The sequence below is a fragment of the Copidosoma floridanum genome, unplaced genomic scaffold (assembly GCF_036245765.1).
Source record: "Copidosoma floridanum isolate Cflo_tuat_1 unplaced genomic scaffold, Cflo_Japanese_pri ptg000031l, whole genome shotgun sequence".
NCBI classification, from domain to species: Eukaryota; Metazoa; Arthropoda; class Insecta; order Hymenoptera; family Encyrtidae; genus Copidosoma; species Copidosoma floridanum.
Window position 1 is genome coordinate 4,993,738 of NW_028321908.1, and position 14,112 is coordinate 5,007,849.

Consider the following 14,112-nt stretch of genomic DNA (forward strand, 5'->3'; position numbering starts at 1 on the left):
TTATTAATAATTGTTTATTTAAAAGAGTGGCCGGTAAGCGCCCCGGGTCATCAGGTGATAGGCGATTGTGTTATTTATTAATAATTATTTATGTAACAGAGTTGCCAGTAAGCGCCCTGGGTCATCAGGTGATAAGCGCTTGTGTTATTAATAATTGTTTATTTAAAAGAGTGGCCAGTAGGCGCCCCGGGTCATCAGGTGATAGGCGCTTGTGTTGTTAATAATTATTAATTTAAAAGGGTGGCCAGTAAGCGCCCTGGGTTATTAGGTTATAGGCGCTTGTGTTATTAATAATTATTAATTTAAAAGGGTGGCCAGTAAGCGCCCTGGGTTATTAGGTTATAGGCGCTTGTGTTATTAATAATTATTTATTTAAAAGAGTGGCCAGTAAGCGCCCCGGGTCATTGGGTGATAGGCGCTTGTGTTATTTTAATAATTATTTAATTAACAGAGTGGCCAGTAGGCGCCCCGGGTCATCAGGTGATAGGCGCTTGTGTTGTTTGCTAATAATTATTTATTTAAAAGAGTGGCCAGTAAGCGCCCCGGGTCATCAGGTGATAGGCGCTTGTGTTATTTACTAATAATTATTTATTTAAAAGAGTGGCCAGTAAGCGCCCCGGGTCATCAGGTGATAGGCGCTTGTGTTATTAATAATTGTTTATTTAAAAGAGTGGCCAGTAAGCGCCCCGGGTCATCAGGTGATAGGCGCTTGTATTATTTATTAATAATTGTTTATTTAAAAGAGTGGCCAGTAAGCGCCCCGGGTCATCAGGTGATAGGCGCTTGTGTTATTTACTAATAATTATTTATTTAAAAGAGTGGCCAGTAAGCGCCCCGGGTCATCAGGTGATAGGCGCTTGTGTTATTTACTAATAATTATTTATTTAAAAGAGTGGCCAGTAAGCGCCCCGGGTCATCAGGTGATAGGCGCTTGTGTTATTAATAATTATTTATTAAACAAAGTTGCCAGTAAGCGCCCCAGGTTATTGGGTGATAGGCGCTTGTGTTATTGGACCTTATTTGAATCTCGCGCGTCACCTTCGTTACTATTTTTTTTTGATCTAGTGATTTCCCACGTCAGAGAGGTTGGGTCCTAGAGAATTCCCAAATCTGGCCGGAACTATGAGGCTCTTTTACCGTCAAGCTTGAATCAGATGGCGCCAGGGCACGTCGCGGCTGTCATGGCCGTCTCACTCACACAACATTACTTTTCAGTATTGTATGTACATAGGAAATTAAAGTGTAGTGGTAAAGCGCAATATTTGAAATTTTGAAATGAATAAGGAAGACAAGAAAGAATATTATGGGAGCTTAAAAGTTTCAGAATTGAAAAAGCTTTTAAAAGGGAAAGGAGCAAAAGTCAGTGAAAGAAAAGCAGAACTCGTGGACAGGTAAGCCAAGACTAGCTCTGCGAACTCCGCGAGCAACTTGCTAATTTCGACTTAAAAAAAATACCCAAAACTGTGGAATCGTTAGCAACGTTTGCAACCGCTTTGTAAAAAACTGTCGGATCAAGCAGTTTTGCAAAAAAAAATAAATTTGATACCGTCGTGCGAGAGACATAAAAAGTATCTCATCCACCCTTTGTAGTGTGTCTATACTATCAAAATTGATATCGATCGTTTGCAATTTAATTGTCGTTTATGTTGAACAGTTGCAAATTGTCATATTTTTATGTATAGCAGGTAAAATAATTATTTTTGTCGAATGTGGAATGTGCGATTTTTTCTCAATACAATAATACATAATACGTATTGCTGCGCATGCGCCGTGTATACAGTTCCGCAGCAATACGTATTATGTATTATTGTATTGAGAAAAAATCGCACATTCCACATTCGACAAAAATAATTATTTTACCTGCTATACATAAAAATATGACAATTTGCAACTGTTCAACATAAACGACAATTAAATTGCAAACGATCGATATCAATTTTGATAGTATAGACACACTACAAAGGGTGGATGAGATACTTTTTATGTCTCTCGCACGACGGTATCAAATTTATTTTTTTTTGCAAAACTGCTTGATCCGACAGTTTTTTACAAAGCGGTTGCAAACGTTGCTAACGATTCCACAGTTTTGGGTATTTTTTTTAAGTCGAAATTAGCAAGTTGCTCGCGGAGTTCGCAGAGCTGCCAAGACTTGGGAGCCGCAAAAATGTTGGTCTCCCAATTGCTTCGAGCCACTTTTTTTTTATCACACTATCAGAAGGAAATTTAAATTTCACTTTCTTATCGCAGGATATTACACTGCACTTCATTTTTCCTACTATCTTTAAACGTAAATGCAAACAAAAATTGTCTGCAAACAACAGCAATCATTTACAAAGGTTATGTCTTCTGCTTTGCTCATTACACAGATAGGCTCACGAACGCAATACACAACTGTAAATTTGACGGTGTGTAAGTATGACAGCCGCGACGTGCCCTGGCGCCATCTGATTCAAGCTTGACGGTAAAAGAGCCTCATATCCCATCGCTGGAGCGAATTGAGCGAGGCGCATGCGTATACGTGGACATAAGATATAATATATAATATAAGATACAAGGTGCGAATAGACAATTAATAAATTGATACATCTTTAAGTTAATCGTTAATAAGCGAGGTACGTGCAATAGAAGCGCTCAAAAATACGACAGCCCATTAGTGTCAACTCAGGTTATTTCATGAACCTACTTGACAAATCTTTTAATTATATTGGATAATAAATATGACACATAAAAGTAAACTGTATATGAATCGAAAATTTATTTATTTTTTTCAATTATAATTTTCTTAAAAGAGTAATGTACTCATGCCACCCATTTCACTTTGTTCTTTTACAAAAATTTCAAAGTATTGATAAATAATTGTAACAGCAAGTAAAATGCCGGTTCCAGAACCAATTGCACCCAGAAAGTCAGCTAATACTGAAAGAGCACCAATACAAAGACCACCAAAAGCCGCTGCTGTCGGAATGTAACGATTTAACTCATGTATTAGTGATCTTTCACGATGACCTTGCATAACCATTTGAGAATCCTTTAATTGTTTAGCAACCTTAAATATGATTAAAAATTATAATTACATTTGTTACAGATTACAGAGAAGACAATATATTTTTTTATTATTTACATCTTTGGCTGAACTTCCAGATATTTCGATCCAACTCTTGGAAAAGAATGCACAAGAACCCAGCATAAACAGAATGTAAAGTATGGCATGAACAGGATCTTGAACAATATGGCCAATGGACTCTGGTGGAGAAAGATAATAACATAGTCCACCAACAGGGTAAGATCGAGCAGGACCTCCCCCCCCTATGTCTGACCATACACCAAGCAAATTCACAATAATATTACCATGGAATTTCACAGCCAACATTTGAGATATAACATATAAATTTGACACTAGAGCAGACTGAAGAATTATTGGAATGTTGCTGGTGTAAAAAAGTTTAATGGGATAACTACTTTGCTGTCCACGATATCTAGCCGATTTTATGGGGAGATCCACTCGGAAACCCTACGAAAATACAAATTGTGAAGTTACATCTCTTTAGATTTATTATATTATTAAGTTTTATTCACTATGCAATTGAAGAATTGTTGAGTTAAAAAAAAATTCTGACATAGTGCAAGGCTGCATTTTGTAAAGTATGATTACTACACTGAAGGTTTTTTTAGAAATATACTTGAAATATGAAAGCAGTAAAATCGATTAACCAATACAGTATAGGGTAAAATAATTACCTGGAAATAAATTACTATAGCAAACACTAAGATGGTTGCTAAAAGATTCATTAAATTTGGCAAATTCTGACGATAGAAAGCCTCTCTGAGAGCCCGGACTTTGTCTTGTCTGGTAGCTATGAGATGAAATAACGCAATTACTGCACCTTCAAATTCAGTTCCACGTCCAGTATTAACAGTAGCTGGAGAAAATGCTTTCCAAACAATAGTTTCACAAATGTTTGTAGCAATAAATAAGGAAATTCCACTTCCTAAACCATATCCTTTTTGGAGTAATTCATCCAAAAGTAAAACAATGAGTCCAGCAACAAATAACTGAATAATTATTAGTAAACAGACTCCAGCCCCTATTTCAGCTGGATCTCCATACATTCCAGTCATGACATAGACAATAGCTTGGCCAACGGTAATAACCATTCCAAATACTGCAACAAAAATTGCGAGTAATAAAGTAGAAAGATCATTAATATTTTGCAATCTGTGTTCATTGTTGAGATATATTTAATGTTGTTTTTAAAAATACTTTTTTTTTATATGAAAAATGCTTTAGGCGAGCATTGGAAACTTTTAACTTGTTAAAATTAAGACAATTTTTTTTCAAAAATTACATTTTTGTGCTCCATTAAATAAGGCTCTATCTTTTGCTGTGTCACCAACTTCTATAATTTTGACTCCAGCCAGCAGTTGCATAATAAGGCCAGATGTTACAATTGGAGAGATGCCAAGTTCCATCAAAGTTCCTCTGTTAGATGCGAGAATTACTCGAATCCAGTAGAAAGGATCTGCACTGTCTGAAGACATGATACCAAACAGAGGAATCTGCAGGAAATAACGGCAAATCATAATACACGTTTCATAATCTTATGTTACAAAATTTGAGTAAGAAATACTCACTTGACAGCATACTAAAAAAATAAATAAAGTGATTGCTGTCCATAGTACTTTTTCTCTGAACTGGATCTGCACAGTAATTATATTTAAAAATTTTAAAAACAGAATCTAGTACAAAAGAAATTCACAACATAAAAGTGTTCTTTTTATAAACATATGGTATGTCGATGCTTCAAACCAATTGATTAAAACAATAACTTTAGAGAAATATTAGTAAATTTTATATTATGGTTACAATTACGTTTATGATAATCCAATAAAATCATAGAAGGTTTTTGGCAAGTAAAAAAAAAACCAATAAACAAACCTTGCGTTGCGGTTTTGCTATCTCTGGTAAAATGCTGCAGAACGGTTTAATAACCTCAAGAAATTTAACTGTAAAAAAAATAATTAAAACGTATTTGAAAGTAAAACTGCTTTCTTTTGAGTCAACTGGTAAGTTATGTGATATCCATTTCTAGTTGACACAAAGTCAGCCGTTTAAATGAGCTTCATCACTTACTGGCCATAGTTAATAATAAGCTGAGGCCAAATGAGTTTGAGTATTAATGTATGAGATCTGTTTTCTAGATGCTTGAAACGAACTTCTTGTAATGGAAAAAATCTAAGTAATTCTCAATAAAAAAAAATAATTGCGATCAGCAACGCCACGTGAGCAGCTGCATAGCTATGATACAAAAGAATACGACTACTCTTACAACTTCACACCAGTTATAGCGATTAAGAGAACGCGTGTTCAACTGTCCGTACACTGCCGACGACCCTACGTTGCACCTCTTCTATATCCCTTCCGGCTATTTTATTGCTCAAGCAAAGTTGTCGACGTGGCCGTACATCGCAGGTCACTCAACTGGGCATCCGTGGAGAAACATAAAATTGATACAATACAAAAAATAATGGACTAAGTGTTTTTAATTGCAAGTTTTATTCGTGCGAACTGTTTGAATTGCTCACGTTGTAGACACTTTAAAAAATTTTCTTAAAAAATGAACTTGCGTCGAGATTATTGGAAAACTTGGTAAGTATATTGGAACTTGAAAGTCAGTATCAATCGGCCCCATGGCACTGTAGACCAAGAGCTGAGACCAGAGGGTGGTTAAAATCTTAACCAGCCGCCACTCTCACCATGATTGAGAAACCTCATGATTCGTAAAGATCCGAAATATTTTTGTCACATTTTATTTTGGTAAAGAGTTTTGTTGGTATTTAAAAAGTGCCATATGGTTCATTTATAAGCTAGCCGCAACTTAAATTAATAGATAGAACATAAAAAGTTGATACAAGTGTCATTCGTGGCAAGATAAGAATGCATCTTGTACCTGAACATCGACCTTCAACAAAATTTGCCACCTACCTGATCTTATCTATAATATTCATCCAAGATTATAGATGAGGCATTCTAGATTAAATTATAGATAACTTTTTTTTTTTTATTCATCATCGCCCCTTAAGGGCTCAGACATGGCAATTTTGACACTATAAAGTGTATTTGGCCATACGTTGGGTTTAATAACAGTAGTATAGATAAGATTACAATATCCGTATTTTTAGAGGTCGATTTTTGGGTGCAAAATGTATTTCAATCTTGCCGCGAATGGAACTTTCTCATGACAATTTTTTATTTTCTATTTATTGATTTACGTTGCGGCTGGTTTATGAAATAGACCATATAGAACTTCTTAAATACCAACAAAACTCTTTGCCAGAATAAAATATGACCAAAAGATTTTTGATATCTACGAATTATAAGATTTCTCGATTTTTGGAAAGAGTGGCGGCTGGTTAAAACTTTAACCTCCTCGGGCCTCAGCTCTTGGTCTACTAGAGCCACTGTCCTAGGTTGGGTGTAATCCGCAATCGCCGCCAGCAGTTACATATGTACGACGTGACAACGTTGCGTGGTTGGGGGCGCTACTGTCGATTTACTGGTGATGTGATTCGCAATCTCACCAGCAGTAAAGCAGACGACGTCCGTCTACTTGCTCTTTTTCGTGACATTTTCCGACATTCTGTCGTCTGCTTTGCTTTGTTTACAATCAGAAAATGTTACGAAAAAGAGCTAGTAGACCGACGTCGTCTGCTTTACTGCTGGTGAGATTGCGGATCACATCACCAGTAAATCGACAGTAGCGCCCCCAACCACGCAACGTTGTCACGTCGTACATATATGTAACTGCTGGCGGTGATTGCGGATTACACCCGTTAATGTTCATGAAGTGGCGAATTTCAAAAATGGGGAGAGAACAGAGAAGGCTTAAGCTTAAGCCTAGTCACAATTGTGACTATTAGGCTGCAGTCCCATGGTACGAAATAATAGAGCTCCGCAATAGACTGTCTGCAATAGAGGCAGCCAAGAGGCAATAGCTCTGATTGGCTGTTTCTATTGCAGAGCTCTATTTCGTACCATGAGACTGCAGCCTCAGTGCCACCAGCTTTTCTATCCTTACACATTGTGCCGTGGTTCCGAAGTTTCGAGAGAAGGGCAGAAGGCTCTCAAGGGCCGATCCCAATAGGTTTGTTCTTTTATCCAGCTTCGACTCGGAGACTTGAAGTTCAGAGCTTCAAATGGATCCACAAGGATACACCATAGAGGTATAAGAATAGAGGAGAAAAGGGGGCGTGATATGCGACAGCAGAATTAGTATAGCGCTTTTCCCCTTTAGTCTTATACCTCTATGGTACGTATAAACATACGGACCCCTGTACCATAGAGCACACCAGACAAGAATTTGATCCGAAAGCTAAGACCAGGGCCTGGTTAGGCGAACCTCACATCGATGCCAGGACCTGGGCAGGGTATATGAATATATATAAACTGGCCAGGCCCTGATCATAGCCTGGGGTAAAAATCATCATACCGTGTGACAAACTGTACATTTAAGCCTGCCCAGGTCCTAGCATCGATGTGAGGCTCGCCTGACCAGGCCCTGGTCTTAGCTTTTGGATCAAATTCTTGTCTGGTGTGCTCTATGGTACAGGAGTCCGTATGTGTATACTTGTGGATCCGCTTCAAGCTCTGAACTCCAATTACATATATGTATTAGTGGGGCTCCATCTCCTGTGCGCTCCGCGCGCCAACCCCCCCCCCTTGTTGTGTTATAAGTCTAATTTTTTCAAAATAAGCTTTGCATTAATATTTTATAAGGCCTTAAAAAATGATAAAAATAATTATTAGTATGAAAAAAAAAAATGTTAAAGTATATTTGAAAGAAATCGGAAGACTACGGCATTTTTCGATAACACTCGGGAATACATGTTCTACGGTGGGAAATTATTACTGGGCTGCTTTTAATGAAATATGAAGAACAAGCTGCTAATTTTAAATAAAAGTTGTAAAGTTTACATTGAAAGAGAGATGCGCCCTTAAATTTTTTTTATGAGCTTTATTATTTCTTTTAGTGGCCCCCTTTTTTAAATGAGCTGCATATCCTGTATCTGTCAATAGATATTTCTAAGACCTCGTTCTAAACTCTTATAACTATCTCTGCCCCTTGCGCGCTCTGCACACCAACCCCCGTAATTGCAAAATTTAGATTTTTGGTGATTTCACGAGTGAGCCTCTCCCCGGAGCTCGAGGATGACGTAGGTAGAGTGCCAAGTCGTGGAAAGAGGAAACAACACGTACCAAAATACACATTTATTGAACACAACAATTGGATAAAGTATTAAGTACTTTTGTCGCTGGTCGGGACGAGGCTCGTACCGTCGTCGTCGCTGGTCGAAGCGAGAGTAAACGAGAGAGTCGGGTAGCGCCCGCTACCTAAAGGTGGGCGCTGTATTGACGGCGTCACAGGGAGGTGGCGCACTCTCGCGCGCATTACCACTCTCCTCGCGAGATGAGCTGCTGCTTGCAGCGCGAAACCTGCTTGGTGCTTCGGCTGGGGCCTAACGCCACAGGGACTCCCCCTCCAGTGCTGTCGGCCAGAGGTAGGCAGAACGACACCTGTTGCTTGACCTCAGCAGGCCGAGGTTACGGCCTCCGAATCGGAGTCAGTGTTGGTGTCGTCTTTGGCAACGGTGCTGGTGTTGGCGGCGGTGTTGTCGTTGGTACCAGCGTCGGCGTTGTTGTTGGTCCCGTTGGCTGCAGAGGTGCTGGGGCAGCGACATTGAAACCGGTCGTCGGCAGGTCAGCTGCCTCGAGGTGCGCTGGCTTTAGCGTGTCCGTGGAGACAGTGCGTGGTTGACCGTTGATCTCGATGGTGTAGGTCCGTTCGTTGATGCACCTGACGACCTTGTGTGGCCCCGTGTATGGAGGGTCCAGAGGCCTCTGGATTGCATCAATGCGTTGGAAGACGTGCGAGCACCTCTGCAGATCAGCGAAAACAAAAGGCTTCTGGGAAGGCACATGTCTTGACGTCTGGATGGGCTTGATGGCCTGTGTCAGGCGTCGAAGCCCGTGGAGGATGGAGGGCTGACGATTGGCTGGCTCTGCACGAAAAAAAATTCGCCAGGCACCCTCAGCGTAAAGTCAAAGAGCATCTCGGCCGGTGATGCCTGGAGTTCCTCCTTAAAGGTGGTGCGCAGTCCCAGGAGGACTGAAGGCAGTGCTTCAGGCCAGGGAGCGTCTGGGCAGCACATGAGTCCCGCCTTGAATGTTTGGTGGAAACACTCCACCATCTCGTTTGATTGTGGGTGGTAGGGCGAGGTTCGGATGTGGTTGGAGCCTATCATCTTGGCTAGCTCGGTAAAGAGGGCAGACTCGAACTGGGCTCCTTGGTCCGAGGTGATGGTGAGAGGCGTTCCGAAACAGGCAGTCCAGTTGTCGTATAGAGCCCTGGCGACGGTGGAAGCCTGCTGGTCAAGGATGGGAACGGCTACTGGCCACCTGCTAAACCTGTCTATGACGGTCAAGCAGTATTGGGTAGCCCCTGCAAAGAAGCATCTTCACCAGGTCCACGTAGATGTGGTCAAAACGGCTGTCCGGCGCGTAGAAATTGCCAAGAGCTGTTCGATTGTGCCTGTGGACTTTCGCACGCTGGCAGGGTTCACATCGCTGGATCCATCATGACACATCTCAGCGCATTTTGGGCCACATGAATTTTTCGGTGACCAGGCGTACTGTCGCTCTGATGCTGGGATGCGCGAGGTTGTGAAGAACCTCGAAGGCTATCTTGCGGAGGCTCTCAGGCAGGTACGGCCTCACGTTCCCCGTTGAAATGTCGCAGCGGATGCTGTGACCGTCGATGCTCATCGGCTGCAGACTGAGATGAGGGTCATCGAGCAGATGCTCGAGCTCGTCATCGACCGCTTGCGCGTTGGAAATGACCTCAGGATCCAAGATCAAGGGCATGGCCACTGCGTTGATGCGCGAGAGCGCGTCGGCGACGACGTTTTCCTCGCCCTTGACGTGGGAAAGCGTCACCTGGTGCTGGAGGATGTAATCAAGTTGGCGGGCCTGTCTCGCCGAGGCCTTGTCGGAGCACTGACAGGCTGCGAACGTGAGCGGCTTGTGGTCTGTGTAGACTGTAAAGGGCCGTCCCTCCAGGACGCGCTCAAACGTCTTGATGGTGGTGAAGATAGCCAACAGCTCCCTGTCGTGAGCGCTGCAGCGCCTCTCGGTCTCCGACAGCTTTCTGGAGAAGAAACTCAGTGGTTTCCAGGTACCACGAGGGTGATCCTGCTCGAGGACTGCTCTGATCGCAGTATCGGATGCGTCGGTCCTCAGGGCAATCGAAGAGTTGCTCCTCAGGAACGTCGTTGTAGCAGCCTTGGCTAGTGCATCCTTGCACTGCTGGACGGCTACATCAGCCTCAGGTGTCCAGGTGAGTGGGGCCTTTTTCTTTTTGGAGGAAGGTCGCGCAGCAGATCGTTCAGTGGGGCCATGACCTTGGCAGCTCCGGGCATGCAGTGCCTGTCAAAATTCAGCATACCCAGGAACCGGCGGAGCTTGGCGGAGTTCTCCGGCTTCGGGAAGTCCTGAATGGCCTGGACCTTGCGTGCTGGTCGACAGACTCCATCGTCAGAAACGGTGTAGCCCAGGTATTCGACCTGGGGTTGGCCCAAGGCGCACTTCTGCGGGTTGATGCGGAGCTTCGCCTTGCGCAGGACATCGAAGACCTGGCGCAGATGTTTCAGGTGCTGTTCGTGGTCCACAAAAGCTACGAAGATGTCATCGAGGTAACACCTGGCGAAGAGAAGCTCACGCAGGACGTGATCCATCGTCCGCTGGAGTGACTGCGCCGCGTTGCGCTGACCCATTGATGACCTAGTGAATTCGTACAACCCGAAGGGGGTCGTCACCGCGGTCTTGGGAATGTCGTCTTCGGTGATTGGGATTTGGTAGAAGGCTTTTCTCAGGTCTACGACCGAGAAAACCTTTCCCACGGCCTCCTGCAGTAGGTCGTCGATGATCGGCAAGGGATAGTGGTCAGGCGTTGTACAAGCGTTCAGACACCTGTAGTCCCTGGTGACTCTCCAACCTTCGCTGGACTTCTCGACGAGGTTGAGTGGACGTGCCTACTGGCTGGACGATGGCCGGACGATGCCTTGGTCGAGCAGCCGCCCGATCTCTTCCTTGGCTGCCTGCAGACGTGGTCTGAGTAGGCGCTGAGGTCGCTCAAAAACCGGAGGTCCAGTCGTGTGGATGGTGTGATGCACCGGCAGATCTGGGAGCGCTGCGGTCGTAGCCTCTGGAAAGCAGAGATCTGCGTATTCTGTGAAAACGTCCGCGTAGCGTTGACCCAAGTCTCCAGAGGGCGTGCGGGCTGGTGATGTGATAACCGACACGCTGTGGATGGTTGTCCGTGCTAAGCTAAGGAGCCAGGCGTTGAGAGGCTGGTCATGGGATCGATGAGTCGCTTGCCCTTGACGTCCACAAAATAGCCGAAGTGAGCCAGGAAATTGGCTCCGATGATGGTGACATGGGTATCAGCGACGATGAAACCCAAGTTGCGGCGCGTTGAAGTCCCAACTCGATGGTCAAGATATGCGTACCGTAGGTGGCAATCGGCGAGGCGCTGGCCGCTGTGAGCGTTAATGGCTGGGGCTGCAGCTTGCAGTTCTTGATGAGGCTCTTGGGCAGCAGCGAGACGACGGAGCCGGAGTCGAACAGGAAGTGAATCCGGGACTCGCGGTCATAAATGTAGAAGCGATTCTCTGAAGGTCCTTGGTTGCCCGCCTCCGACACTTGAAGCGGAGGGGGCCCTACTGGTTTCCCTGCTTCGTAGAGGAGAAGGTGCAGGGGGCTCGGGAGTTTTCGGCAGCTGCTCCAAACTCTTGGTACCAGCACCAATCCGGGTTTTCTGGCGTATCAGACCCGGTTCCTCTTCGTCCTCTAGAACGGGATCTGGAGCGGCTGCGGATGGATCTCCGTTGCTGGTTATCGGCTGCGAGGAGTTGATTGAGCATTCTTCGCATGTCAGCCACCTCCAGGGTTAGACTGGATCCGGTGGGGTTGACTGGGGCCGTCGACGCAGCAGGCGGAGTAGGCGGCACCAGTGTAGCTTGCGCTGTCACGGCGTTGACGTGAGGCAAGGAATCGGTGAGTTCATCCGCCATAGAGCTGAGCTCGTCTAAAGAAGCCTTTTTGATAATGCGGAGCATGCCGTTAACTTGCGGGGGGAGAAGATCAAGCCATCTGATTTTGAGGATCTCCTCTGTGACCTTCCTGGCTGCGAGGCTCTTCATTTGACGCAAGAGCTGGGACGGCTTGGAGTCAGCCAGCTGTAGCTGTACAAAGAGTTTGCGCAATTGCGTGTCGGCGGACTCTTGGAAGCGGGTCAGGATTGCTGTCTTGATCGCCTGGAAACGTCCCGTGGCTAAAGGATTGGCGATGATATCGGATAGCTCGGAGACTGCTGCTCCGCTGAGAGCCTCGACAAACGCGATGTATCTCTGGCTGTCGTCTGTAACCCGTCGGTTATCACCTGTTGGTCTGCTCTGTTGTTGCGGTCCAATAAAAACCAATAAAATTTTACAATGGGATTTTTCTATTAGTTTCTTATCGGTATTTGCACCCGTAAATCCAAATAAAATCCAAAATGGTAAAAAATAGATTTTCTATATCATTTATTATAACTAGGACATGATTGAACAAAAATAAATTGACAAATTTATGTCATACCATCCGGATGGTAACATCAAAACGGGGGGATTAGAGTATTTTATATGTAAATTGAAAGAAAAGTTAGTTATTAATTTTTATTAGAATTTTGTAAAAAATACTTTTGTCCCCCCGTTTTGGTGTTACCATCCGGATGGTATGACATAAATTTGTCAATTAATTTTTGTTCAATCATGTCCTAGTTATAATAAATGATATAGAAAATCTATTTTTGACCATTTCGGATTTTATTTGGATTTACGGGTGCAAATACCGATAACAAACCAATAGAAAAATCCTATGGTAAAATCAATGAATTTTTTATTAGTTTTTATTGGACCGCAACAATAGGGTGCGTTGTTGAAGTGGTTTGTGCGCCCTTTCAGCGACTATATCACAGCCTGCAAGTCCTGCCGCACTTGCTCCTCTTTTTTTTGTTGCTCTCGGCGTCGATAACGCTACTCCGTTGTCGTCTCGAAAAAAGTTTTAACAGTAACATTTCTTTGTTTCTTCGTTTATTGCTTAAAAATACTTAAACCCCCCACTTTTAGTGTTATTATACGGATAATATCACCTTATAAGGCTGATATACCTTACAAAAAAAAAGATTATTGAATAAATTTTGTCAATTAAAATTTGCAAGAAATTTATAGCTGTAAACAGCTACTTTTTATAGTTGTTATTTGTACATGATTATAGCTACTTTGTAGTCAATGATAGCTATTATTGTAGCTGATTATAGCTGTAAATACAGCTATAATTTATAGTTAAAATAATAGCTAACAATTTTTGACTGAGCAAGCTTTAAGTTTTGATGCCTTAGGATTATACCTTAGAAAACCATTATTTTATCATGGGTAATTATATGTTGCATTGTCTAGATGTAGAAGCCCAAAAAAAGTTTTTATACAAATTGAATCAGAAATCAAATTAAAAATTGAAAATATTGTTAGAATGTAATTTTAGAGTAACAGAAAAACTATTCCATAGTTCATTACTATTTTTATACTTTCTTGCAAATTTTTTCTTTCATTAAAAAAGCAAATTTCAGTACCGTCTAGTACCCAGATTTATGAAATCATAAACAATCCATTTTATGTCATATGTTTTCAGATACACCATCATGGATGCAAAATTTTATCAGTGTGACAAATTTAACTCAAAATTTTCAAATCAAGAGTGTCTATCATCGCACGAAAAAATTCACAAAACAAAATTTTTTGTATGTGATCTATGTATGGCATTATAATATTAGAGAAGAAAAACCATTTGCGTCACACAAAGGAATGCCGAAACATTGAAGAAAATTTGAAGTGTATTAAATGCGGGAAATGTTTCAAAAGAAATTATCACTTACAGAGACATTTCAAAAGTCATGAAAAAAACGTTCAAAAAAATTTTTGTCAAAATTGTGGGAAAGGTTATGTTAGGATATGTAAAAA

General features: G+C 42.5%; 1 protein-coding gene across 2 annotated transcripts; it reads right to left on the reverse strand.

Annotated features, from left to right (window-relative positions):
* Nucleotides 1–2,731: 2,731 nt before the first annotated feature.
* Sec61alpha (SEC61 translocon subunit alpha) lies at nt 2,732–5,750 on the reverse strand. 2 transcript variants are annotated; one of them, XM_014357227.2, is made up of 8 exons: nt 5,568–5,750; nt 5,132–5,479; nt 4,937–5,004; nt 4,633–4,698; nt 4,347–4,557; nt 3,739–4,163; nt 3,122–3,511; nt 2,732–3,046 (listed from the first exon to the last, which is right to left on the reverse strand). In XM_014357227.2, the coding sequence occupies exons 2-8, from the start codon at nt 5,136–5,138 to the stop codon at nt 2,783–2,785; spliced, it is 1,431 nt and encodes a 476-aa protein (XP_014212713.1). In that variant the 5' UTR covers nt 5,139–5,479; nt 5,568–5,750; the 3' UTR covers nt 2,732–2,782. The 2 variants fall into 2 exon arrangements, with proteins under 2 accessions (XP_014212713.1, XP_089453360.1); XM_089597234.1 differs by having other exon boundaries at nt 5,584–5,599.
* Between the last annotated feature and the right edge of the window lie 8,362 nt (nt 5,751–14,112).